Raw genomic sequence first — 24,953 nt, 5'->3', positions numbered from 1 at the left:
AGCACAGGGCTTGATCTCACAACCTTGAGCTCATGACCTGTGCTGAAATCAAGAGTCCAGGGCGTAACTGACTAAGCCACCCAGGCACCTTCAAAATTCAGTAATTTTTTAAAAACCAAGCCAAGGGCACCTGGGTGGCTCAGTCAGCTAAGCATCTGACTCTTGATCTCAGTTCAGATCTTGATCTCAGGATCGTCAGTTCAAGCCTGGCATTGGACTCTATGCTGTGCATGGAGCGTACTTAAAAAAAAAAAAAAAGAAAGAATGAAAAACCAAGCCAAAAGAAGGCAAGGAAGGACAAAAATAACATAAAACAGGCAGGATGAGGTGTAAGCATCCACTAGTAGATTTAAATCCAAATATATCAATGATTATGTAAATATAACTCAAATAAATATTCCTTCCTGTTGTACAAATAAATGTAAAAATATATTTAATGGAGACGCCTGAGTGACTCATTTGGTTAAGTGTCTGCCTTCACCTCAGGTCGTTATCCCAGGGTCCTGGGATTGAGTTTCATGTCAGGCTCCTTAGCAGGGAGCCTCCCCCTGCTTGTGCTCCCTCTCTGTCTCTCAAATAAATAAACTCTTTATTAAAAAATTTAACTGTTTGCTGTATACAAACTACATACATAAAATATGAATACACAGAAAGATTAATCGTAAAAGGATGGGGAAAAAATGAGCCCATTCATATGTCAACCAAGAAGAGCTTATGTAGCTATATTGAAATCAAAGTAGAGTGTGAGGCAAGAAGTGTTAATAGAATGCATTCATTCATCCTTTTTCTTTTTCTTTTTCTTTTTTTTTTTTTTTCTAATGTTGTTTTAAGTAGGCTTCATGCCCAGTACGGAGCCCAGTGTGGGGCTCAAACTCACAACCCTGAGATCAAGACCTGAACTGATATTAAGAATCACATGCTTGGGGTATCTGGATGACTCAGTTAAACGTTTGAGACTTGATCTTGGGGTCGTGAGATGAAGTCCTGCATCAGGCTCCATGCTGGACATGGAGCCTGCTTGAGATGCTCTCTCTCTGCCAACTGAGTCACCCACGTGCCCCAGAATGCATCCATTCTTAATAATAAAAGATTGAATTCACCAGGAAGATATAACAGTTATAAATTTATATTTGTTTAATAATGTATACTCAACATATAAAAAGAAACTTGGGGCACCTCTCTGGCTCAGTCTGTAGAGCATGTGACTTTTTTTTTTTTTTAAAGATTTCATGCATTTATTTGATGGAGAGAGAGACAGCGAGAGAGGGAACACAAGCAGGGGAAGTAGGAGGGGGAGAAGCAGGCTTTCTGCTGAGCAGGGAGCCGCATGTGGGGCTCAATCCCAGGACCCTGAGATCATGACCTGAGCTGAAGGCAGTTAACGACTGAACCACCCAGGCACCCCAGAGCATGCAACTCTTTATCTCTGAGTCATGAGTTCAAGACCCCATTGGGCATAGAGCTTACTTTAAAAAATAAAAATAAAAAGCAAAAATTGACAGAGGTGATAACTTCCACAAATCTGGAAAAATTAATAGGGTAATGTGTAATTGTTGGATGTAACGTTAGGGTCAACTTATATTTAACAGTTGTATTTCTGTGTACTACAGGAAACATTTAGAGAACGAAATTTTTTAGAAGGTACCATTTATAATAGTATTTTTTAAAAAAGCAAAAATCTAAGAATAAATTTAATAAAGATGTGGTTGGCCTCTACATAAATTATAATATATCATTGGAAGCAGAAACATATAGGTAAAAGAAGGAGTGTATCATGTTCACAGAGTAAAAGATACAATATTGCAAGGCCATGATTTCTCCCAGTTTTAATCTACAAAATCAGTGCAGTATCTGTCAGAACTTTGTAGAAATTGACAAACCAATTGAAAAAAAGTTTTCATTGCAGTAGCTTTATAATCAGTCCTGACAGCCAGTAGGACATGTCCCTTAATTGTGTGTTTCTGTTTCTTGATCTGCATAAAGGATACTTGTGCTATAATAATTCATTAGGATATATGCATAATGCACTTTTCTATATATGCTATACTTAAATACTTTGTTTCAGTATCATATATTCTTTTGTTTTAGAATTTTATAGTCTGGGGGTACGTGGTGGCTCAGTTGGTTAAACATCTGACTCTCGTTTTCAACTCAGGTCCTGATCTTATGGGTTCTGAGATCAAGCCCTGGGTCCTAAGATTGAGCCCCACATTTGGTCTGTGTGGATATTCTCTCCCTCTGCCCCTTATCCCCACTCATGTGTTCACTCTCTCTCTCTCTCTTAAATAAATAAATCTTAAAAAAAAAAATTTATAGTCCGTTTGCCTACATACATATGAGTAATGTCTGCTGTAGTTACTGTATTTTATTTTAAGTTTTATTTATTTAAGTAATCCCTACACCCCACATGGGACTCAAACTCATGACCCGGAGACCCAGAGTTGCATGCTTCTCCCAATTGGGCCAGCCTGGCACCCTTGCTATAGTTCTTTTAACTTGGCATCTAATTACTTCCTGAAATCAGAAATACTCATTTAGATAACATTCATTTTTCTGAGACTTTTTCAAACTAAGACTGCAAGCAAATGGATTCTTACATATTCTCAAAAAAGAATTCTTTCATAAAATCATCACTAATAAGTTCAGTTTACTTCAGAAAGCTTGAACAGTTACTTAGTATAAAACACTCTGAGATACTATGTGAATTACAAAAGGAACTGGATATGTAGAGCAGAAGATATCTTACATAAATAATTATGCTGCAGGATATTGTGGTAAGTACTCTAAGAGTGATATTCATAAATTGTTTGGGACCCCTAAAATAAGGAGGAATTCTCTTGGAGAAAGAGTAGGAAAAGTTCATGAAGATGGGTTTGTTACAGGAAAGGCAGTGAATCCAAAGACTTGAAAATAGGAGATTTTGGAAATGGAGAGAAGACTCATGTGAGAAAATAGATTGGTGCCAAATTGTGAAAAGCTTTGAACATCAAACTAGGGAGTTTATGTGTTGTAAAGAGTTGTTCAGACAAGTTTTAACATGACAAGTTTTAGAAACATAACTCTGGGGACGCCTGGCTGGCTCAGTGGGTTAAGCTGCTGCCTTTGGCTCACGTCATGATCCTGGGGTCCTGGGATCGAGTCCCACATTGGGCTCCTTGCTCGGCGGGGACCCTGCCTCTCTCTCCGCCTCTGCCTGCCTCCCTGCCTGCTTATGTGCTCTCTCTGACAAATAAGTAAATAAATAAAATCTTTAAAAAAAAGAAAAGAAAAAAGAAACATAACTCTGGCAGCAGTGTGGAGGGTAGATTTGGTGGAGAAGCAACTGAAAATGAGTCCAGTTACAAGACAGCTGTCCAGGTGAGAGGTAGTAATTACCTGATTTAAAGCAGTGACAGCAGGAAGGGTTTCAAATTTGAGGGATTGGCTTGTGTATGGAAGTGCAAGTAGCTGAAATAAGAAAACCTAATATGCTATAAAATACAGATACTAAAGTATGAGCTTCACTTCTAAACTATAAGCTCTTGGGGCACCTGGATGGCTCAGTCGGTTAAGTATCTAACTCTTAATTTCAGCTCAGGTCATAGTCTCAGGATTGTGAGATCAAGCGTCACACTGGGCATGGAGCCTGCTTAAGATTCCCTCTTTCTCTACCTCTGCCCCTTCCCCTCTAAGAAAACCCAAATATATAAAATATAAGCTCCTTAAGGACAGGAATTTTTTCTACCCTGCTTTCTGCAGTATTCTGGTATCTAGAATAGTATCTGGTGCATACTAGGTGTTCAATAAATGTATGTTGAATAAGTTAATAAAATAAAATCTTTGAAAAATCCTGGGGGGTGTGCAGAATAAGGCAGAATAATTGGACTTCCTTTATTGGCAAAACCAACTGTCCCTAATGTCTGACTGTTACGACTATTGATGAAAAATGACCTAATCTGTATATGGCTTTTTCTTATTTTGCGTAACAGTTTTGTATTGAACATCACTACAGCCTCTTTATTTCCCCAGCAAATAAAACTACATTTACTCTCTGCTTTATAAACAACACTCTACTATGTTCTTTGCATTAAATTTACTTAAATTTAGAAAAACAGGGGCGCCTGGGTGCTCAGTGGGTTAAAGCCTCTGCCTTCGGCTCAGGTCATGATCCAAGGATCCTGGGATCAAGCCCCGCATCAGGCTCTCAGCTCCGCAGGGAGCCTGCTTCCTCCTCTCTCTCTGCCTGCCTCTCTGCCTAGTTGTGATTTCTCTCTGTCAAATAAATAAAATATATAAAAAAAAGAAAGAAAAAAGAAAAACACCGGCACAATGAATGACTTAAAATGTGCTTTTGTTTTTCATTTAGTGTATATGAGCATGCTTATGATCTCTGGTATGTCTGTATAGTAAGGTATGTTATTTTTTCATATAAGAAAAGTATCCTTACTAAATAACAAATTAGAAATTAAGTAGCATTTGTAGGGGCACCTGGGTGGCTCAGTCAGTTAGGCTTTAGGCTCAGGTCATGATCCCAGGGTCCTGGGATCAGGCCCCAGATTGGGCTCCCTGCTCAGTGGGGAGCCTGCTTCTCGCTCTCCCTCCACCTGATACTTACCCTGCTTGTGCAGTCTCTTTCTCAGATAAATAAACAAAATAAAAAATTAAGGGAGCACCAATTTTATTTCTAATGCAGGCATTTTTTGTTCCTTTGTATGATGAATTTTCCCTGACAAGTAGTGCAGCCTACTTACTTCATTCATTTACTTTATTCATGTTTTTTAAAAGTAGATCAGATGTAAAAAGCCTTCTGTAGCTGGCAGATTTTTCTCAGATTGCGCCTTCTAAGCACTCTTCTTTTGGATATTCATTTTCAGAAATCCATTAACAAATCTATTTTAGTCTTAACAAGCGTGTAGCGGGTTTCCTTTCAGAAAATTTAGAATATGAGTGATCCAGGAATGCTTATTTACTAGTGGAAATTATGCCCAGAGTAAAAGCAAGTTAATGAAGGTAATGTTGCTGCTGTTAACCTCTTTGATGCATCTCTATTTGGATGAATCAAAATTTCCACCTTAATAATGGTCTGGCCCAGGGCTAGACAGCTCACTGGTCAGCATTTTTTTTTCTGCAAAGAGCCAGATAATAAATCTCTTAGGCCATATAGTCTCTTTTGCAACTCCTCAGATCTGTTATTGCAATGAGAAAGCATCCATGGATAGTGTGGAAAAGAATGAGACTGTTTTCTAATCAGCCTTTATTCACAAAAACAGGTGGCCTGACTGAATTTGTTCTGCAGGCTATAGTTTGTTAACCCTTGCTCTAACTCACAGGGTTAGTGACCTAGCCACCTTCTAAGGATTTTTTTTTACAAGACACATGCATTTACTCATCCCTTTGCCAAAAAAAAAAAGAAAAAAGGAATCCCCACTTCTCTTTTCCAGGTCATAATATTAGACTTAACATGGTGTTTTTAGAAGAGAATATAGTTGTGCAAATCTTTGAATGGTCTAGAAAACCATCAAGGGAAAATAAATTAACTTTGCGTGAAGAGGAAAGTGGGAAAATTCCTTTAAATGATGTGCCTGATGACAGCAAGATTTAATTCTTATTTCATGTTGTAATCATTGATGTGTGCAGTTATTAAATGCTCGTTTTTCAATTGCAGTCATTTTGAAAAGTAATTTGTGGGTGAAGTTTAGATTGTTATAAACAATTGAGAAAACTGATGGGTTATTTCAGTAGCCACTGTAGAATTACTTCCCATTACTAGAAAAATATGATTCATAATCCTGTAATCAACCAGGGTAACATAAACAGGAACTTTGATACTTGACAATGAGAAATATATCCTAGACATGCTCCTTATATGCACGTACATTATTATTCACCATGTTACAAGACAAGCAGATGATTAAAGAACATTTGTAAACTGTAAGTGCCATTTACGATATATAAAGTCTATTGTGTTTAACAATAAATAGCAAAGAGAGTGAGTCCTTTGGCAAGAATTAACGTCTCATAATGTGATATGTGAACAGTTTTGACACTAGGTGGAGCAGTTTCCTGGACAAAGCCTTAACAAGCCTATGCCTTTCAAATAAACCCAGCTCCTAGAAAATGAAATCTAATGGAAACAATACCTATCAACAATAATGGTAAAAGGCACCCAAATATTGAGCTATAAAGAGAAGGCTGAATATATTTTACAGATAACTTTCCCCTTTGGTGTGTCATATATGTGTGTGTGTGTGTGTGTGTGTGTGTGTGTTTTAAGTTTTTATTTTATTTATTTGAGAGAACACCAGCAGGGGGAAGTGCAGAGGGACAGGCAGATGCCTTGCTGAGCAGGGGAACCCAACATGGGCTCTATCCTAGGACCCTGAGATCATGACCTGAGCTGAAGTCAGACACTTAACCAACGGAGGCACCCCCTTTTTTGTATATATTTTAACCATCGAATTCCCTCACCTTTGGGGATCGGAATTAGAGATACTCACATATTGAAAATAGTAGAATTGCCCTGTCTAGATGCAGTTGGGATGTAGAAGAGCTTTGGAACAATTCATTCCAATGTGGACAAATCAGGTTTTATTAGAAGCTATAACATCGTGCTCGCTTCGGCAGCACATATACTAGAAGCTATAACATCAAGGCATTACAATCTGAATAGTATTAATGAATTATTTATTTAATGTAACCATTGTAATAGAAAAAATATTTTTCTTTTTATAAAATAGATATAAAGTTAATTTGAGATATTTGCCTTAGTATAAGATTTAGAGGCCTGTTTCTGCTTTAAAGTTTAGGAGTATTTCATCACTGAAGTCTGTGCTAAAAATTACAAATTTAAAAAAATCTGACCTCTTGATTGCTATTGAATATTTATAGAAATCTTCTGTATATAGCGCCCTGTTTCCTTTAAGGAACAAGTACTTTATAGTATGTATATAGTACTTTGTAGTGTGCTATTAAAAAGCTGTTTTTTTCCTTAAATGTAGACATTTCTTATACTTAATGACTGTTGGCTATTTAATGCCTAAAGTAAATGTTACTTGGAAAACTGCATGGGTATGGATTTAAATGAAATAGTGAAGTAGGTTCAGTTAAAGAAATATTAGAGTAATTGTTTAATGCCATGAGGTAGAATAATTCTTCTAAAAAATTCTTAGCCAACCTCTTTACTATTCTTCCTGCTTGACTTCTGACTATTGCTTCTTGCTCACCGTCTTTCCCTCTGTAAGAAGAAAAAAAAAAACAAAAAAACAGGGGAGACATTGGCAAAAGTAGGATTCTAGTATAACTTGATACTGCTCTGTATAGGTATAATGACTCTGTCTATAAGTATGCAGTGATTCAGGGCTCTTGCGGGAAAACCAAACAGGCCCTTCTTAGAAAAGGTCTGTTTGTGCTTTTTTTTGATGAAGGCATGATCAGCTCTTTCCCTGCCTTTCCCCAAGGAATGATTCATCTATTAACTCTTACATCACCACATCAAAAGAAGAAACCAGGGTCTCCAGGAGATAGGGCCAGATGTCCCAAAACAAAACGGGTATGCATAGACGGGTATGCAACTTCCTGCCCTTAAATCACTGTTTATTAATGTATGCTTAAAAGAAAGGTGAGGGGGGTGCCTGGGTGATTCAGTGGGTTAAAGCCTCTGTCTTTGGCTCAGGTCATGATCCCAGGGTCCTGGGATCGAGCCCCACGTCAGGCTCTCTGCTCCGCAGGAAGCCTGTTTCTTCCTCTCTCTCTGCCTGCCTCTCTGCCTACTATCTCTGTCTGTCAAATAAATAAATAAATAAAGTCTTTAAAAAAAAAAAAGTGAGGAGATTTAGTTTAACTGAATTCTGCTGTGTTAGGTATATATTTTAAGCAATTTATTATAACCTTTTTAAAGTTCTCTGTAAATATGTGGTCCACTTCTCCTGAACACTTAAATCAACTTTCTGATCAAAAATTGCTTAGGTTGGGGCACCTGGGTGGCTCAGTGGGTTAAAGCCTCTGCCTTCGGCTCAGGTCATGATCTCAGGGTCCTGGGATCGAGCCCCACATCTGGCTCTCTGCTCAGTGGAGAGCCTGCTTCCTCCTCTCTCTGCCTGCCTCCCTGCCTACTTGTGATCTCTCTCTCTCTCTCTCTCTGCCAAATAAATAAATAATTTTTTTTTAAAATTGCTTAGGTTTAGAAAAGAAAAGTAAAACATATCTAGGGGCATGGGGCTGGCTCAGTGGTTGGAGTATGCAACTCTTGATCTTAGAGTGGTGAGTTTGAGCCCCACATTGGGTGTAGAGATTATGTAAAAATAAAATCTTTAAAAAAAAAAAACATACCTTATGGATTATTTCAGTATAATAAAAATGACTTCAATTGCATGTCCTTGTAACTTGGGGTCTTGAACTATAGAATTTACTATACATTTTTTTGTTTTGGTTAGCAGTTTTATACTTACCATAACAGTTTTTTGCTTTAGAATGTCATATAGGGACACCTGGGTCGCTCAGTCAGTTGGGCATCTGAATCTTGGTTTCAGCTCAGTCATGATCTTGTGGGGGTGGGATCAAGCCCCATGCTCAGCCAGGAGTCTGCTTGAAAATTCTCTCCCTCTACGCCTTCCCCCAGTTGTGCACACGCAGGCACTCTGTCTAAAATAAATAAAAAATCTTTTTTAAAATAAGAATCTCCTATATTCTTTCTGTTACCTAAGATGTGCAGGCATTATTACTATTATTATTTCTACTATGACTGCTAATCAAATGAGGAATGTGAGATAGAAGTCTGATTATATCTGGTAAGTTACTAGCATTTTCAGAAAACAAACCCACATTAATGCCCAAATTACTGCTTGGGCATTAGTGATGCTGCATTTTATAGAGCGGGACCAGAGGCTTAATTTGTAAACTTGGGACCTTCCTCACAAAAATAATATAAACACTAGTTAAATGTTTTTGTGCCCATTTGGAATTAATAGTTATATGCTCTAGCCTTCTAGAATGATTTGCTGTACACCATAACCTTAAGTAAGTTGTTTTCTGACTATGATGAGAAAAGCAATGATTAAAAGAATTTGAGAAGTAGAATTCCTGTTTGCAAAGGCATTTTTGAAGTCCCCTAAACGTCGGACTTAAAGAAAACAAAGGTTTTGCAAGTTGTACAGACAACCGTTGGTCATCTCCTTTCATTTATTTATCACCCAGATATTCCTAATGAATCACATTCCAGACTAACCACTGACTCCTTTTGTTCCTTAGTGAAGGAGTGTGGCAAACAAATGTTTTCCCAGTGAATCAGCACAGGATTCTTGATTTTATTACCTTTGCCCTAAAGTTTCCAGACAAAATTAATTGGAAGTTTTGCCTTTGGGATCTCACTTGACTTCTGTGTGTGGATGATGGATTAGACTATGAATTGACATTACAGATGTTGTACAAACAACTCTAGTCTTTAGGAATGTGTTATCAGTTCTAAGGGAGCTGCCTAAGGTGAAGAATGTCTGTCTGTCCCCTTATCTTCCCTAAAAAACTCATGCATACACATACTGAACTTTTAATGTGACACCATATTCTTCATCTTGGTCGATAAAGAATTATGCCTGAATAGGCTAACAATTAACTAATATCACCATTTTAGATATTCCCTTTTTAAAAATGGCTCTGCAAGAAACAAAGCCCCCCCACCATGCGTGCCTGGGCAGCTCAGTGGGTTAAAGCCTCTGCCTTCGGCTCAGGTCATGATCCCAGGGTCCTAGGATCGGGCCCCACATCGGGCTCTCTGCTGGGCAGGGAGCCTCCTTCTTCTCTCTCTCTCTCTGATGGCCTCGCTGCCTACTTGTGATCTCTGTCAAATAAATAAATAAAATCTTTTAAAAAGAAAGAAACAAACAAACAAAAAGAAACAAAGGCCCCCAAGTAAATCCAACAGTAAAGTTCAAAAGCAGAAAACATTTTTTTTTTTTAATGAAGCAGCAGTGCACATACAAGTTTGTCATTTTACTAATGTAATTTTTTTCAGGGGTTAGCATGAATATCTCACACCCTTCCTACACTATGATTTTGCTCTCACCCAGACATGCTATTCCCTGGCCAACCAAACATCATTTATCCTGAACAAGGCAAATTATTCCATGGTCAAAACTTTGGAAAATATAATGTCATGCATCTCATGAGACTAGATATATGAGGTTTTGAACTGAAGCAAAGCCAGATGTCTGATATGTCACAAATAGCTGAACTATCTTATTGAGGTGACTTCACTTAGAATGACTATACTGAATTATTTCAAAACAAAACAAAACTAAAACTTGCCTCTTTGATGAGAGTATAACTTTTCATTGCAATCTTCTATTGACATTAATTAGGAACTCTTGGGGGTTATGAGTACAGTTAGTGAATGTTACTTATGACTTGATCTCTAGGGAATTTATAGACCTTCCTCTGAAGGAGAATAACAATCTGGGTTAAATGTAGCTGTTTAGCTTCCTTTGATTACCACTTCATAGGTTAAAGGCTGCTGACCTTAACTGGAGATAATAACCGTCAAGAACCTAAACTTGCCACTTTTCCTTGGGTAGTGCTCCTTGTATCTTTACCTTTCTGCATGGCACTTTCTTTTAAATGCACTGAGATTCAATTTGTATCACATCATACGGTCTATCTTGATGAGTGTTTCATGTGTTCCTGAAAAGAATATGGGTTTAGCTATTGTTGGGTGGAGTGTTCCATATTGTTCAAGTGTTCTGTAGCCATACTAGTTGTCAATTTAATTGTTCTATCAACTAATAAGAGAAGGATATTGAAATTTCCAGCTGTAATTGGGGATGTTTATTTGTCCTTTCAGTTCCGTCAGTTTTTGCTCTATGTGTTTTACACTCTGTTAAGTGCCTGCACACTTAGGATTGTTCTGACTTCCTGAGAATTAGTGTTTTTATCATTATGAAATGTCATTATTGATCCTCTAGTAATATGCCCTGTACTCAAGCCTACTTTATCTGATATTAATATGGCCACTGCATATTTTTTATTATTTTAAATGGGTTATCTTTTTTCATCCCTTTACTTTTACTTTTGGGTCTTGATGTTTAAAATGGGCTTCTTATAGATGGCATGTACTGAGGTCTTGTTTTTAATCCAGTCTGACACTCTCTGCCCTACACTTGTATGTTTGGTACATTTATAATTAATGTACTTATCAATATGACTGGGTTTACGTGTATCCTCAAACTCTTTGTCCTACCTGTTTCTTATTCTTCTTTATCTATCTTTTTTTTTGGACTGAGCATTTTTTTAGTATATATAACTGCTTTGAATAGTATATTCTCTTTTCTCCTTCCCATACTATATAGTGTTGTTATCATATATTTTACTTTTACATATGCTGTGGTTTTTACTTTAGACAGCTAGATATTTTTGAAGAGATTTTTAATGAGGAAGAAAGGTCTTGTATTATTTCCAGTACTCCTTACTCCTTTGTGTACATTAAAATTTTCATCTGGTAGAACAAATTTTTTTGGCTTTTATTTGTCTGAAAATGTTTTTATGTTACTTTCATTTTTTTAAATATATTTTCCCAGAATTAGAGGGTTTTTTTTTCCCTTTTCAGCACCTCCGAGAAATAATTCCATTGTCTTAGGTTTGCATTATTCTGACTAGAAGTCCTATCTGTATTTCCCTGTAGATAATTTATCTTCATCCCTCAGATTGCTTTTAAGATTTTCTCAGCATTGTTGAGTTATAACAATTTGATTATATTATGATTATGATGATTTTCAGTGATTTAAGTTTTAATTTGTATTTGTCTTGACTGAGGTTTGTTGACTTTCTTAGATCTGTGAGTTGGTGGATTGTTATTTTTCTGCACACACTCCTCCCCACCAACACACACTTCTCCTCTCTTTCTAGAATTCCAGTTACATGTATAGTAGACTGGTTGGTATTATTCCACGGGTTACTGAGGTTTATTTCTTTCATGACCTTTATTCTCTATATCGTTTAGTTTGGATACTTTTTCTATTCTCCTATCTTCAAGTTCTCTAATATTTTCTTCTGCAGTCCTCTAATCTATTGGTAATCTAGCCAATGAATTTTTCTATACAGGTGTTTTATTTTCAGCCCTAGAAGTCTCTTTCTCTCTCTTATTTATTTTTTTAAGATTTTATTTATTTATTTATTTATTTATTTGACAGATAGCACAAGTAGGGGGAGCAGCAGAGGGAGAGGGAGAAGCCGGTTCTTTACGGAGCAGGGAGCCCAACATGGAGCTTGATCCCAGGATTCTGGGATCATGACCTGAGCTGAAGACAAATAAATGCCTAACTGACTGACCTACCCAGGCACCCCTAAGAAGTTTCATTTTTTATACTTTCATTTCTTTCCTCATGTGTTTATGTTTTCCTTTGTATCAGCAAACAAACTTTTTCTGTAAAAGGCCATATAGTAAATATTTTAGACTTCGTGAACTATAGCGTCTTTCAGAGCTATTCAGTTTTGCTTTTGTGCACAGTATTAGCCAGACATGATTTGTAAATGAATGCACATGGCTGTATTCTTTGAACTTCATAAAACTATTGTGGGTCAGATTTTGTCCATATTTGAAGTTTGCCAATTGCTGCTTTAAATCCTTGCACATATTTATGTTTACTGTATTTAGGTTCTCGTCTGCTAATTCCATTATTTCTGATATTTCTGTTTGTATTGACTAATGTTTCTTCCAGTTATGGGTCATATTTTCATGCTTCACAGATCAAGTTGTTTCTTAATAGATGCTGGACATGTATTATATTGCTGATTATATGGATTTTGTTGTCTTCCTCTACAGAGCATCAATTTTTTTGTTTTGGTGAGCAGTTAAGTTACCTATGGATCGGCTTGACCTGTTTAAGGGTTTTTATTTTTTTTTTAAAGATTTTATTTATTTATTTGACAGACAGAGATCATAAGTAGGCAGTGAGGCAGGCAGAGGCGGGTGGGGGGGGGGGAGCGGGCTTCCTGCTGAGCAGAGAGCCTGACTGGGGGGATCCCGGGACCTTGGGATCATGACCTGAGCCGAAGGCAGGGGCTTTAATCCACTGAGCCACCCAGGCGCCCCTCTTTAAGGGTTTTTTTAAAAACATGTTATGGCTATCTGGAGTAACTGTTACTCTAGGCTCTTTCCAAGGTCTTCCCTGAATGCTGTCTCTCCACTTCAGCAGGTTGAAGTACAAATGTTTCCTAGTTCTGTGTGAACTCTAGGAATTGTTTAGCTTACAACTCCATGTTAGTTGTTTTCCCATTGCTTGTATTTTGCCTAGCCTAATGGAATCTCACCTTTGCTTGCAATGTAGCTTTGTATGTTAAAGTCTCAAGGGGACCTTATGAGTATTTCTAGAGTTCTTTCTCTGCATCGCTCCCTCTTCATTAGTATTCTGTCCCACAGATTTCAGCTACTCAGCCTCCCTAAACTCAGGTTTACTCCTGAACTCAGCAAGACCACCATGCTTTGTTTGTTTGTTTATTATTTTTAGTAATCTCTATACCCATTGTGGGGCTCAGACGCACAATCCCGAGAGCAAGAGTTCATGTTCTTCAGACTGAGCCAGCCAGGTGCCCCAAGACCACCTTGCTTTGCTTGGGTTCTTTCTCTTTGGATTTTGCTATAGATATGAAACGTGTCTACAAATGAAAAGCCAGAGTCATCATAGGGTTTCCTCATTTGTATCCCTTCTCTTAGCAGTCAGAAATCATGTACTGCCTGTGATACAGTGCCTGAAAAGAATTGCTCCATATGCTTTGTGCAGTTTTCTAGATTACCGTAGATGTAAAAGTCTGTACCACTTACTTCATGATCTGATTCAGAAAACCCCCTAACCAAAGGCCAGGACCTCTAACCCATATGTATCAATCTCTGCATACTCACAGGACAGCATAACCTCCTGCTTAGTACATTGTGAGGTTTTTTAATACATTTCATGGTGGTTCTGTCCAGATAGCCTTCTGTCCAGATAGCCTTTTCTGCTTATACAGTAGCTGTTTGTCTTTATCCCTTGTTTTTTTCATTTAGTATACTTAAAATATGATTCTTTAATATCTGAAACATTGCAGTTGGACTTGTTCTGAAAATAAACTTAAGAGGTAGATTGAATATGTGTAACCTTTAAAAATTATTTTAATTAACCATTTTTTAGTTTTGGCGTTTGTATTTTTTTCTGTACACTAATATTTATTTCAGTCAACTCAGTTACATTTAGGAACCATCAGCCTATAAAATTGAAAAGAACTTGTGGGATTTCTTATAGTTAGCATAGTTTTAACTAAATGGTCAAGGTACAAGCTAAATGGGCTCTTGAGAATGAACAAAGGATAAGAAGCTGAGTTATTTGTCTCTATTTTGCTGGGAACCACCACATCTGCTCTAAGGCTGAGTAATCATGACTTATTAATGTGGTTATGGAAAGTATATATCGGTTTAGTTGTGTGAATGAACTGTCCTTTCTTTAGGGAAAAAATTCTCATCGGGTTGCTGAAATTTACCCTTTTTAGAATTATTTAAAATTGAAACTGTGAATAAGTCTTTTATCTTGGATAAAGTGTTTGATCTGTTGAAGTCCATATTTTGTCTGTATTTCTAGAATAGAAATGTAGTTTTTTCTTTCCTTTGTATCACAGAAATCTTAGTTTAGCATCCAGGACCGTTTAATTTTGTTCACTGAGAGTTCATTTCTAGAGTTGAGGTGCAAACTGTTCCTACATTTTAAAGGGGACAATTATGTGGGGATATTGTAGACAAACCCTTGAATTTCTTCTCTTTTACTTACTGGTATCACATTTTTCTTTCATGTTTTCAAATATTACAGGTAGACACTATAGTGTTTTTTTTAATTGCATCTGATACTTAGCTATGTGTGCAGTAAGAAATTTTTCACCTAATTCAATTATTCTGAATTCCACAAACTTTAAGCTTATTTTTTTTAAAGAATCACAAAGTAATAATTTCCCCCAATTGTGAAATCTCTTATGCATATAGTATTCAAAGAAGTTGTGAATTTCACGGTTAATCATAATTTTTAAGGAAAATGTGACTGAGAAAAAAATGACTGATCAAAAGCACTTATGTAGTTATTTTTTAAATGTAAGTATTGCTATTTATGGATTTCTGTGAATTAAAATTCAAGGAAAAGAGGAATAGACTGAAAATTCACATAGAATTTGTTGGTCCAGGAAAAAAAAAGCAATAATTTTTTTAAAAAGATTTTATTTATTTATTTGTGAGTGAGAAAGAGCTCATGAGCAGCGAGCGGGGCGTAGAAGGAGAAGCAGACTCCTGCTGAGCAGAGACCCCCAATGTGGGACTCAATCCCAGGAGTCCAGGATTATGACCTGAGCCTAAGGCAGACACTTAACCTACTGAGCCACCCAGGCACCCAAAAAACTAATAATTGATTAACTCAGTGCTAAGTGTAGAACTTCGTTTTTTGGATTTTATGTGAACACACAGTGCCGGTTGCATATAGGGAGAAACATAGCTTAGATTTATGAATATATTTTTCCTATGAACATGTAACAGAAAGTTTTGTTTTAAATCACATTTTATGGTTTTTTTTTTAAAGATTTTATTTATTTATTTGACAGAGGGAGAGAGACAGCAAGAGAGGAAATATAAGCCGGGGGAGGGGGTGGGAAAGGGAGAAGCAAGCCTCCCATGGAGCAGGGAGCCCAATGTGGGGCTCGATCCCAGGACCCTGGAATCATGACCTGAGCCGAAGGCAGATGCTTAATGAATGAGCCACCCAGGCACCCCAAGATTTTATTTATGTATTTGAGAGAGACAGTGATAGCGACTGAGATAGACCTCAGGCGGGGAGAGCGGCAGAGGAAAGGGGACAAGCAGACTCCCCACTGAGCAGGGAGCCCAACTTGGGACTCAATCCCAGGACCCTGGGATCATGACCTGAGCCAAAGGCAGATGCTTAATGGACTGAGCCACCCAGGTGCCTCTGAACCACAAATTCTTTTACCTTGTGATTTAAAAAGCTTCTTTTATATACAGAGGCCTCTTACTGTATGTGTATGTGTATAGAGAGAGCAAAAGAAAATAAAATTATGTGTACTTTTTACATAAATGACACGTTCAGATTATTATATAACTTAAAATTTTAATATTTTATTATCCTACAAAATTTTATTCTACAAATATAGTATTTTTCTTCATAATAACTAATGGCTAGTACATTTTGAGGGCTTAGTCTAAGCTAAGTACTTTATATGAGTTATTGACTTAAACCTTACAGTATCCCCAGAATGTAGATTCTAAAGATATTTGATGATTTCCATTTTATGGATTAGGAAAGCAAGACTCAGAAAGTAAGTGGCAGAGGCCAGAACCTGAACCAGACATCTGGCTCCAGAAGTTATGGTATGGGCACTATGTCTGCAGAGTGCTTTACCCTGTGTGTTAAAGCAACATGTTCAGGATGTCCAGGGTTTAGCTCTGACACCTCATGAGAACTTTGGAAATTATTCTTAGATTTTATTGACATATTTAATTAAATTTGGAGTTTTTTAATTTTGGAGCTGGATAAAACCGTGAGTCTAATTCTTTTGCCTTGCTGAAGAGTAGACTGAGGCCTGGAAAAGTTAAGTGACTTTGTCCAAGATGGTTTAATTTCTGACCCTTAATTTACTGTTCTCCCAGTGGTTTCTAAACCTCGCCTATTAGAATCTAGCTCCTGGGTGGCTCAGTGGATTAAGCCACTGCCTTCGGCTCAGGTCATGATCTCAGGGTCCTGGGATCGAGCCCCGCATCGGGCTCTCTGCTCCGCAGGGAGCCTGCTTCCTCCTCTCTCTCTGCCTGCCTCTCTGCCTACTTGTGATCTCTCTGTCAAATAAATAAAATAAAAAAAAAAAAAAAAAAAAAAAAAGAATCTAGCCTATTTGAAATTCTAAAGGAGCTTGTTTAAAAACATACAAGTTCCCATCCCCACCTACTGAATAAATCTATGCTTAGGGGACCCAGGAATTTATATATATTTTTTAAGATTTTATTTATTTATCTGAGAGAGAGAGAATATGAATGGAAGAGGGGCAGAGAGAGAAACTGACTCCGTGCTAAGCGGGGAGCCTGATGTGGAGCTCAGTCCTAGCACCCAGGATCATGACCTGAGCCAAAGGCAGACACTTAACCAACTGAGCCACCCAGGAACCCTGAAAATTTATATTTTTAGTAAACCCCCTACTTGGTTCTTTTTTTTTTTTTTTTTAAGATTTTATTTATTTATTTGACAGAGAGAGAGAGATCACAAGTAGGCAGGGAGGCATGCAGAGAGAGGAGGAAGCAGGCTCTCCGCGGAGAAGAGAACCCGATGTGGGGCTCAATCCCAGGACCCTGGGATCATGACCTGAGCCGAAGGCAGAGGCTTCAACCCACTGAGCCACCCAGGCGCACCCCCCCACTTGGTTCTTATGCAGACCCCTCACCTTGGCATACATGTGTACTTGAGAACCATTGTGTTTAAGCCCTTATCACACATCTAATGTTAATCCATTTTAACCAGTGCAATTATTATTAATTTTTGTAATATTTTAAAGTAAAGGAACGCAGCAACACAAAAGCTCCCATGGAAAAACTTGCTTTAAAAGAAAAACTCAGGGGCGCCTGGGTGGCTCAGTGGGTTAAAGCCTCTGCCTTTCGCTCAGGTCATGATCCCAGGGTCCTGGGATCGAGCCTCGCATCAGGCTCTCTGCTTGGCAGGGAGCCTGCTTCCTCCTCTCTCTCACTCTCTGCCTGCCTCTCTCCCTACTTGTGATCTCTATCTGTCAAATAAATAAATAAAATCTTTAAAAGAAAAACTCAGGGCACCTGGCTCAGTCAGTAAGCGTCTGTCTTCGGCTCAGGTCATGATCCCATGGTCCTGGGATCGAGCCTCGCATCAGGCTCTCTGCTTGGCAGGGAGCCTGCTTCCTCCTCTCTCTCACTCTCTGCCTGCCTCTCTCCCTATTTGTGATCTCTATCTGTCAAATAAATAAATAAAATCTTTAAAAGAAAAACTCAGGGCACCTGGCTCAGTCAGTAAGCGTCTGTCTTCGGCTCAGGTCAGGGTCTCAGTGTCTTGGGATTGAGTCTGGCATTGGGCTCTCTGCTCAGAAGGGAGTCCACTTCTCCCTCTACCTCTCCCCACTGCTCATAATCTCTCTGTCTCTCTCTTACACACTCTCTTTCAAATAAATAAATAAAATCTTTAAAAAAAAAAAAGGAAAGAAAAATTCACTGATATAACACTTTAATTTTGTTTTAGGCTCTGTTATCTTTGGGTAAGATAAGTGAGGTAGTTACTTCACCAGCTATTTCTTTTTTTTTTTTTAAGATTTTTTTTTAATAAATTTTATTTTTTTAATTTGGCAGAGAGAGATCACAAGCAGGCAGAGAGGCAGGCAGAGAGAGAGAGAGAGAAGAAGCAGGCTCCCTGCTGAGCAGAGAGCCCGATGTGGGGCTCGATCCCCAGACCCTGGGATCATGACCTGAGCTGAAAGCAGAGGCCTAACCCACTGAGCCACCCAGGCACCCGTCACCAGCTATTTTTAAGGACAAAAGGCGGTATTCTCAAATTATGCCAAAAGAAGAGGGCACAGGAAGTTTTTATCACAGGCTATAACATTCTTGCAAATGAGAGTATAGATAAAATCAGAATAAAGCCAGAAATCATGGTTTCTAGGGTCTGGTGTTGGGGGAGGAGATTGATTACAAAAGGAAACCAGGGAATTTTTTTTTTTTTTAAGATTTTTTAAATTTATTTGACAGAGAGAGAGAGATCACAAGTAGGCAGAAAGGCAGGCAGAGGGAGAGGGGGAAACAGGCTCCCTGCCGAGCAGACAGCCTGACGCAATCCAGTGCCACAGAGCTCGATCCTAAGACCCTGAGACCATGACCTGAGCCAACAGAGGCTTAACCCACTGAGCCACCCAGGCACCCCAACACCAGGGATTTTTTTGTAGCTCTGGGAATGTTCTATATCTTGATTGGTTGTGGTTATACAGTTGAATATATTTGTCAAAATTCACTGAACTACAGGGGCGCCTGGGTGGCTCAGTGGGTTAAAGCCTCTGCCTTCGGCTCAGGTCATGATCCCGGGGTCCTAGGATCGAGTCCCACATCACGCTTCTTGCTCACTGGGGAACCTGCTTCTCCCTCTGCCTCCTGCTCCCCCTGTTGATGCTCTCTCTCTTTCTCCCTCTCTCTCTGACAAATAAATAAATCTTTTTACAAAATAAATAAATAAATAAAAGTTAAGATTTTGGGGGGTGCCTTTGTGTCTCAGTTGGTTAAACATCTGACTCTTGATTTCAGCTCAGGTCATGATCTCACAGTTGTGAGATTGATCCCCATGTTGCTTAAGATTCTCTCTCTCCCTCTCCCTTTGCCCTCCCCCATAAAAATAAATAAATAGAAGCTAAGATTTTTCTATTTACATGTAGTAATTAAGGTACTGTTAAAATGACATGTGTGTTGATAATTCCTTTTGCCTTAATATTTCTCATCAGAGGTTTCTCATATTTGTTTTATAGGGTCCACATATAGCTTCAGTTACATTAGCTGCTTATGAATGCAATTCAGTTAATTTCCCTGAACCACCCTATCCTGATCAGATTATTTGTCCAGATGAAGAGGGCATTGAAGGAACCATTTCTTTGTGGAGCATCATCTCAAAAGTTAGGATTGAGGCCTGCATGTGGGTAAGAAGTCCATTTTCATCTTTGTCTAAAATTAACCTCACTATCTTGATAACTTTGTTATAGTTCATTGAAATTGAGTACAAATATGTATCTACTTAGTAAGTCAGTAGATAATTAATTCATGTAGCCACCGGTTATCCACTTCAAAAAAAAAACCCTTTAAAGTTTCCCCTATTCATGAATGACATTCAGAAGGAAGGCATGAAGCCATAGGTACCACAAAGCAATGGATGCCAAGTAGACAACAGGAAGGAAAAGGAGTACAGATAATCCAACTGTACTACTTTGCAAAATTTTACCAATGTTTATAAATTTGATCAACACATAGCAAGTGGTTATGTATCAGACCCACACTAGTAAACATTATGTCTCTCTCTTATATTTAAATACTCTGTGTTGATTCTTAGAGGGCTTATTTCATTTTCTGAGTTGTTAATGATACTGAAGTAAGGTCAGATATTTCTTAATAAACCTAACTTTACTGTAGTAAAGTATCAGACTATATGGCTGTTGTCTATGGTGAGCTTACTTTAAGTTGTACCAATTATTCTTTTTATGGTTTGCCTAAGTACATTTTGGGAAGCTTTTGGACTGTATGTTCAATGGCAGATTATTTTAACCTATACAAAGCATTCTTTTTTTTTTTTTTTTTCATTATGCCAAATTCACTCAAGTGTGTATTTTTTTTTAAAGATTTTATTTATTTGACAGAAAGAGAGATCACAAGTGGGCAGAGAGACAGGCAGAGAGAGAGGAAGGGAAGCAGGCTCCCTGCCGAGCAGAGAGCCTGATGCGGGAATGGATCCCAGGACCCTGGGATCATAACCTGAGCCGAGTGTGTATTATTGAGGAATAGTTCCTTTGCTAAAGACTTCCTGTTATCATTTGAATATTTTTTATCATTTGGACTCATTAAGTTATGTTCCCTGTAACTTTTTTCCCCTGACAGTGTCTTATAAAATAAAACATATGGAACAGATCACTTAAAAATCTTAACCAAAATGAACATGAATACCATACCCACAGAAGAGGCAGAGTTTTCAAACACATTATGTTTAAATGTTAGCGAGTATTTGGGGTGTGGGTTTTTTTTTTTCCAACTATTGTCTTTGTTTTTAGTCTATTTTATTTGTCTGTTACAGTGTATATACTATAACCTAGTATGTTATATTTTAAAAGAATTACAAAGGAAATGCCATATATTGAATTTGTTGAATATGAAAGACAGGAAAAATTGTCATACTTCCTGTTACTCTTTCATAAATACTGGAAACAAATTCATTGTACTAGTTGTATATATTTTATAAACTTGACCACATTAGTCTTTTGATGAAAAATATTATTAAAATAACAGAAGATACTTGGAACATGCTAGAAAGAGACCATGTATATAGGTTTTGGTTTTCAGTTTTGCTTTTGTTCTTTGACAAATGATTTACATGGCTGGATTAACACTAATGCCAACAAAGAAAAACTTCATTGCAGCTGGCAGTGATAATTGCCTCTAATTCCTATAGTTCATATTGTGTGAATGCTTATTTGGCTTGGCTCCATGCATCCCTTAAATTAGTTAATTTGTCTGGTGTAGTGGCTTTCTTTCCCAAATTTTAAGCTCCTAAAAAATAGAGACTGTACCTTAAATTTATTATCCTCATAGCAATCAGCATTAGGCATTGCACATTGCTACTCATGTTTCCTCCTTTGAAATTATTTGTCATGTATGAAGTATAGCACATATCAAGTTATATTTAAATTGGTTCCTTTTGTTCTCAACATTTATATGGCTAGTCCTTCCAACAAAAGGTGCTAGGAAAACAGTATTCACATGCAAAAGAATGGATTTGGACCCTTCCTTATGCCGTATGTAAAAATTGACTCAAATTGCATCAAAGACCTAAACTTATGAACTGAAACTATAAAACTCTTAGAGGAAAATGTAGAGACAAATCTGCATGATGTCAGATTTGGCAGTGGTTTCTTAAATATGACACCAAAAGTATAGGCAACACGAAAAAACTAGATGAATTGAACTTCACTAAAATTAAAAAATTTTCTACATCAAAGAACACTAATAATAGAGTGAAAAGACAACCCACAGAATGGGAGGAGATGTTCATAAATCATATATCTGATAAAGGTTTAATATCCAAAATGTTTGAAGAACTTCCACAACTCAATAACAAAAGACAAACAACCCAGTTAAAAAATGAGCAAAGAACTTGAATAGACTTTTCTCCAAAGAAGATATACAAATGGCCAGTAAGTGCACATTCTTAACATCATTTAGTCATTGGGGAAGTGTAGATCCAAACCACAAGGAAATATCCCTTTACACACAGTAGGATGGCTATTATTTTTTTAAAAAGAAAACAAGTGTTAGGATGTGGAAAAACTGAAATTCTTATAGATTCCTTTTTTTTTTTTTTTTTAAGATTTTATTTATTTATTTATTTGATGGAGAGAGAGATCCCAAGTAGGCAGAGCAGGGCAGGGAGAGAGGGGTAAGCAGGCTCCCTGCTAAGCAGAGAGCCCGATCCGGGGCTCGATCCCAGGACCCTGAGATCATGACCCGAGCTGAAGGCAGAGGCTTTAACCCACTGAGCCACCCAGGCGCCCCTCTTATAGATTCTTTTTTTTTTTTTTTTTTCATTTTATTTATTTTTTCAGCGTAACAGTATTCATTCTTTTTGCACAACACCCAGTGCTCCATGCAAAACGTGCCCTCCCCATTACCCACCACCTGTTCCCCCAACCTCCCACCCCTGACCCTTCAAAACCCTCAGGTTGTTTTTCAGAGTCCATAGTCTCTTATGGGGAGGGGAGGGGAGCCTCTTATAGATTCTTGATGAGAATATAAAGTAATTCAGCTGCTGGGGAAAAGAGTTTTGTGGATTTTCAAAAACTAAACAGAATTACCATATGACCCTCCTCTAATTCCACTCCTATGTAATTACCCACAAAGAACTGAAAACTGGGACTCAGGTATAAATACAGATATTTGTACTTCACTGTTCAGCAGCATTATTCACATTTTCAGAAAGGTGGGAACAACCCAGTGTCCCTCAGCAGATAAATGGATAAACAAAATGTAGGTGACCATCCATTGCCATGGCCAGGCCAGGGGCTGCTTTCTACTACTTAGGCGTCTTGTCCAGAGCCGGGGCCTTAGGCTTGGTTCCCTGTGGGGTGCACGGTACTATTTCCGAATGCCTACAGGAAGAAGCTCTTTGACAAGACCAACAAATACCAGTTCTTACACAGCCTGGCCCTATTACGGATGCGCCCATTGCAGAAAGTCCCTCTGGACTAGGTTACTGCTAGCCTCTGGAACCACCTTATTCTGCATATGCTTTTACTACCAGACTCTGGAGACCCCAGCATCCAGACTTTAGTCCTTGTAAGAGGGAGCCTGCTAATCTTGGGCTGACTAGCCTTGATTTCTGGGTCCTTCTTTAAGAGTTGGAGCAGGGAGGGGATTAAAAGAGAAAGGCAAAAAACACCCCCAAAACCCCACTTTTTTTTGCAGTATATACATATAGTGGAATATTATTTATCCATAAAAAGGAATGAAGCTCTGGTTCGTGCCACAATATAGATGAACCTTGAAAACATTATATTGAATGAAATAAGTCATTCCATAGAAAGACAGATATTGTATGATTCCACTTATGTGAATTGTCAGAAGATTCAAATTCATAAAGACAAGAAGTAGATTCGAAGTTATCAGAGTTGTGAGGAATGAGAAGTTAATGCTTAATAGGTACAGAGTTTTCATTTGGGTGATGAAAAATATTGGAAATAGTGATGAGGGCTGCACAATATTGTGAATGCAATTAATGCCACTTAGTTTTGTATTTTAAAATGGTTAAATGAGATACAGTCATAAAAAGTTCATGCTACTGAGGTTGAGAAACCTAATTTAGAATGTGTTGGCCTTGATTCTTAGAGTTTACCCTTTCACACATGTCCCATTTATGTTCATATGTTTTTTTCAAGAGAATGTCTTGCTTGATTAAAAACTTATGTCTTGTTTGAAATTTTTATGTAATTTGTACTTAACAAAGTAAAATGTCTTTACAGACATTTTACTTACTTTACATTTTACTTACCGACATTTTACTGAATCAGTAAAATCATTAAAATACAAAGTACTTTCAATTATAACATAAAGACCAGGGTTACCTTCAGTTTCAACCTGTTCATATGGGTCTTAGGAGCACGCTAAAATGAATTGTTTGATATTGTTGATCATTAGTTACTCTTTTTCTTTTGTACCTTTTGATCTACCACAATTTGGCTGTATCACCAATGCAAGGCTTCACAAACTTTTTTACTATGAATTCCAACAGTTGTTATGTGTCCAAGCACTGGAGATTCAGAGTGAGCAAAACTGAACAGTCTCTACCCTCATTCTAGTGAGAGAAATAATTATCATGAAAAAAATGTGTAAGTAAATATTGTGGAAAAATTGCATATAAAAATGTGAAGGAGGAATCTGTATAACACAAAAATTTTCCCTAATTTGTGATTCAGGGAAGATTTCCATGAAGAAGTAACATTTCATTTCAGACCTAAGAATGATAAGGAGTAAAGCAGGGCAGCAGGGCAGGGAAGAGAAGAGCATGTGTGTTGACTTTCAGATAAAGAGCATCACATTTTAAGGTCATTTATTTGTTAAGTTCATGGTTAGAGGGTGTTTATTGTGGTAATACATGCATAATGTAAGTTTTACCATTTTAACTATTTTTTTAAAGATTTATTTATTTTAGAGAGAGTGAGGGGATAATCTCAATTTTACTTTCTGCCTCTTTGAATATGTCTAATCTGGATACCCCATGTAAATGGAATCATATAACACTTGTTTTTCTATGCCTGGCTTATTTCACTTAGCATAATGTAAGTTTTGTCCATTTTGTAGCATATGTCAGAAGTTCATTCCTTCCTGAGATCATTTTAAAACTGACCCAAGGGAAACTGGAAGCAAATTTTCTCTTTTATTTGCAAATCAGTCTTGATAATTCTGCTAGAATTGTATAATTTTTTTTTAAAACATTGCTGTAAGAGCCCTGAATTTCTCAATGGTTTCAAGCTTACCCTCCTAACTTCTGCTTTTAACCTCTGATTTATGTTTGTAATTGAAATATGTAATAGAAAAATGATTTTGTTTTAAAAAAGCATTAATACACAGATAATACAAAATTAATGTAATTTCTGAGAGTCGGCATATGTAAAATTTTCTGCTCTCCAGAGTTTTACCATTAAACTTATGATTCCCAACA

The 24,953-nt window shown here is 37.5% G+C and overlaps 1 protein-coding gene and 1 pseudogene across 5 annotated transcripts in view; both read left to right on the top strand.

The window, feature by feature from the left end:
- The window catches only part of VMP1 (vacuole membrane protein 1), a 141,896-nt gene that overhangs the window by 38,579 nt on the left and 78,364 nt on the right, over positions 1 to 24,953 (top strand). For all 5 annotated transcript variants that reach the window (XM_045984245.1, XM_045984244.1, XM_045984241.1 and 2 more), the window contains one exon: positions 19,507 to 19,674. In XM_045984245.1, coding sequence (XP_045840201.1) covers positions 19,507 to 19,674 — 168 coding nt within the window. The remainder of the gene's footprint in view (positions 1 to 19,506; positions 19,675 to 24,953) is intronic.
- LOC123929303 lies at positions 22,783 to 24,265 on the top strand (annotated as a pseudogene).

This window comes from Meles meles, chromosome 18 (genome assembly GCF_922984935.1).
Source record: "Meles meles chromosome 18, mMelMel3.1 paternal haplotype, whole genome shotgun sequence".
Lineage (NCBI taxonomy): Eukaryota > Metazoa > Chordata > Mammalia > Carnivora > Mustelidae > Meles > Meles meles.
Note: the sequence above shows the minus strand (reverse complement) of the source record. Positions and strands in the feature narration are given on the sequence as shown.